The 3869-nt window shown below is 37.7% G+C and overlaps 1 protein-coding gene across 1 annotated transcript; it reads right to left on the reverse strand.

The window, feature by feature from the left end:
- Window positions 1-1484: 1484 nt before the first annotated feature.
- On the reverse strand, window positions 1485-3179 carry LOC142182315 (uncharacterized). Its single transcript, XM_075256554.1, has 3 exons — window positions 2738-3179; window positions 1798-2621; window positions 1485-1700 (listed from the first exon to the last, which is right to left on the reverse strand). The coding sequence occupies exons 1-3, from the start codon at window positions 3177-3179 to the stop codon at window positions 1485-1487; spliced, it is 1482 nt and encodes a 493-aa protein (XP_075112655.1).
- Window positions 3180-3869: the final 690 nt, after the last annotated feature.

The raw sequence follows: 3869 nt of genomic DNA on the forward strand, positions 1-3869 counted from the left end.
TGCTATGGATACAATTGACCTGACAGTTACCATTTTCACAACAGGTGAAAAAGTTTCCTGATAGTCTAGTCCCTCCTTTTGATTGTACCCCTTTGCTACTAACCTAGCCTTATACCTCTCAACTTCTTCAGTGGAAGTATACTTGATTTTGTACACCCATTTGCATCCAATTGCTCTTTTATTTGGAGGCAATGACACTACCTCCCAAGTCTTGTTATCTTCCAATGCTTGAATTTCTGCTTTCATAGCTTCAATCCACTTCACATCTTTGGCTGCCTCATAGTATGAAACTGGTTCAACTTCAGAGGACATTTGAGAGATGTAAACTTGATATGAGGCAGAAAATCTTGTGTACTGAATAGAATTGCTAATAGGATACTGGCAATGTGCTGCATGGGAAGAGTTAGGCCTCTGCATGGGCCCAATATAATCCTTCAGCCAAATAGGAGGCCTTGAAGTTCTTCCTGATCTCTTCAGTTCTCCAGCATTGTTCTCATGCTGCCCTGTAGCTGATACTTCTACATGTGGTAGAGAATGAGAGTCTAAAGATGAATTAATGTCTGCTGGAACAGATTCTTCAGGATCATAAGATGAAATGGAATGTGATTCATTCATGTCATTGATAATAGAGGGAAAAACAATGGGAGGTTGATCAGGACAAGGATCAACACTCTGAAATTCATCTGCAAAAAAAGAAGAGTCTTGGTGAAGACCCTGAAATGGATACACATCTTCATGAAATATCACATCCCTACTGATAAAGAGTGTTTTATGCTCAATGTCATACAGCCTATATCCCTTTTGTGTGCTTGCATATCCCAGAAACACTGATCTTATAGACCTAGGTGCAAATTTGTCTCCTCTTGGCAACCTTGCTGCAAAACACAAGCACCCTATAATTCTCATGTATGACAATGCAGGCTGTTTCCCATAGAATAGCTCAAAAGGTGACTTGTTCCCCAGTATTGTCGAAGGAACTCTGTTTATTATGTATACAGAAGCATCTACACAAGCACCCCAAAACTTCACTGGAAAGTGCCCCTGAAACCTGATGGCTCTTGCTGTCTCCAGAATATGCCTGTGTCTCCTCTCCACCACTCCATTCTGTTGAGGAGTGTGTGGACAAGAACTCTGATGTATAATTCCATGCATTTGGAACAATGTTGCACAATTATGGTTGAAAAATTCAGAACCATTGTCTGACCTAAAACATTTGATCATTTTACCAAACTGAGTCTTTACCATAACAATGAAGTTTTTCAGTACTGTAATAACATCAGACTTAAGATGCAAGAAGAAAATCCAAATCCATCTAGAGTGATCATCAACCATTGTGAGAAAATATCTTTTTCCATTATATGTAGGTACTTTATATGGTCCCCAAACATCCATGTGTAGCAAATCAAATACATTTTCTGCTCTACTGTTACTGACTGGAAAAGAAGTCCTAGCTTGTCTGGCTAACGGACATATGTCACAAGGACTTATTTCTGCTCTACTGCTACTATGTATACTAGGAATTTCTTAAGAACTTGGATTGGAACATGTCCCATTCTCTTGTGCCATAGCTCAACTTCATTCCTGTGAGCAATCATCACCAATGACTTGGTATTATTCCTGTTTTTCCTTTGTGAATGCAGCACATACAATCCTTCTTCTTCTTCTTTACCAATCTCCTTCACCTTCCCAGTGAAGAGATCCTGAAATATGCAGAAATTTGAAAAAAAATGCAGCACAACAGTTTAAAGCTTTTGTCAGTTGAGACACATACAAGAGATTAAACTTGAAAGCTGGTACACACAAGACATTGTTAATAGTATTACCTCCATCTAATTGACAACTACCAACATGTGACACCTTAGTAGACTCTCCAGTAGGGAGCTGTACATTTCCTGCGTTACCTACTAACAATTTTTCAAGCAGAAGTTTCTCATTACCAACCATATGATTAGTAGCTCCAGTATCTACTATCCATTTCTCATCAATATTTGGTTCATAAGAAACATTACCTACCATGTGTGCACTGGCAGAGGATTTAGAGAGTGATGCCTTGTTTAGTAGGTTTAGAATCTGACTATATTGTTCAGGAGTGAACATTTGCATAGGCCCCAAATTCTGTTGCCCCTGATGACTATGTGATTCAGTAGTGAATCCTTGCATAGGTCCTAGATGTTGCTCCTGTGTCATCATGACTGAGGAAGGTGGATTTGGCTGGTTACTTGAACCTCCAACCATATTAGCTCGTTTCTGAGGCTTAAAATCTGTAGGATACCCTATCAACTTGTAGCAGTTTGCCTTTAAATGTCCCTTCCTATTGCAGTAATCACACTTCATCAATTTGTAACATTCCTCCTTGGTATGTCCCTTTAAATGACAGAAATCACATTCAACATTGAAATTCCTTCTTTGTTTTTGACCAATCTTAGAGCTGAACAGGGCAGTAGGATCAATAGACTCAGTACTATGACTCCAACCTGCTACTAGTTTCTGGCTTTCATCTTGAAGAATCATAGAATAGGCTTGATTAACAGTAGGAATTTTAGATTTCATTATGATTTGACTACGAGCTTGACTGTAGCTATCATTTAACCCCATTAAAACTGCCATAAACGTTGATACTCCTGTCGTTCAGTAAATTTCTTTAACTTATCACAACAAACAGGTGGAGGCATAATCGAATCATACTCATCCCATAGATTCTTCAATTTTGAGTAGTAAACTGAAACAGAAGATGTACCTTGTGTTAGTGAAAAAATCTCCCTGTGTAAGTAGTACATTCTCGATGCATTAACCTTATCAAATCGTTCCTTGAGATCCGACCAGATTGCATATGCATTTGACCGGAATAATACTCCACTCAGCAAATCGCGGCTCACATTGTGCATTATCCATGACTTCACAATAGCATTGCAGCGGTCCCATAGATTTGCATGAGTGTCTCCATAAGTATCACGCGTTACCGATCCATCGATGAACCCTAATTTGTTCCGTGTTAGCAACGAAACCTCCATCGCTTGACTCCAAATCGTGTAATTTTCCATTCCTTGCAGTTGAAAACCAAGTGATAATGCTCCCGGTGTGTCCGATGGGTGCAAATACAGTGGATGATTATGATCTATCATCACTATTGATCGATTTGTTACCTCCTCTGTACGACAGGTGGTTTCATCTCCGGCCATGACCTTTTCCGGCTAGAAAATTTTGGAAAAAAACAACTGATGAATCTCTTGTTTTCAAAAATTTAATAAAAATTACGTTTATTTGGACAGTAGATTTTCTACAAATGCTACTGTCAAATTTATGGATCTGAGATCGATACTTGAAGAGAAGAAATGAAGAAGAGAGAAAAAGGAGCAATTCTCATTACACTGTAATTGATCCGTCAAAATCTCTACATCTACAGTACTTAGCTATAGTAATAACTACCTAATTACAGATGTAACTGCCTAACTACTAACTGTGGTCAACTAATCACTAACTATAGTTAACTACTAATCATTAAGTTAACCTGGGTCACCATTATATGGCTCATTAGCTACAATGAAGAATTAACTATTCTAAAAAAACAAATGAGTATATTAATTAGTATGGTTAAATATGTCTAATTATAATTTGTATAGTAACGATAAATAGGTCAAAAAGATTATTACAAAGAAATCGAGAATGTAGGTAAATTTTAGGAAATCAAAGAATAGCATTAGGAAGTGTGGGGTATTTGAAATTATCCCAGAGTTAAACGTAATATATATTATATTAAAAGTACGATGGCTCTTAGCGAAATGTCGTTCAGCTTTGAAAAAAAGTTTACAATGGAAGGTAGAGGGGTGGAGGTATTCAGATTCCAACACAATATAGAGATGTTACTAATA

This window comes from Nicotiana tabacum, chromosome 6 (assembly GCF_000715075.1).
Source record: "Nicotiana tabacum cultivar K326 chromosome 6, ASM71507v2, whole genome shotgun sequence".
NCBI lineage: Eukaryota > Viridiplantae > Streptophyta > Magnoliopsida > Solanales > Solanaceae > Nicotiana > Nicotiana tabacum.

Bases quoted from the DNA above. Each gene is read 5' to 3' on its own strand.
- LOC142182315 (XM_075256554.1), bottom strand. From the start codon at position 3,179: ATGGCCGGAGATGAAACCACCTGTCGTACAGAGGAGGTAACAAATCGA. The intron at 2,622-2,737 runs GTACATCTTCTG...ACTGAACGACAG, and splicing joins GATTTTTTCACTAACACAAG to GAGTATCAACGTTTATGGCA. The intron at 1,701-1,797 runs GTACCAGCTTTC...TGCATATTTCAG, and splicing joins CTATTAACAATGTCTTGTGT to GATCTCTTCACTGGGAAGGT.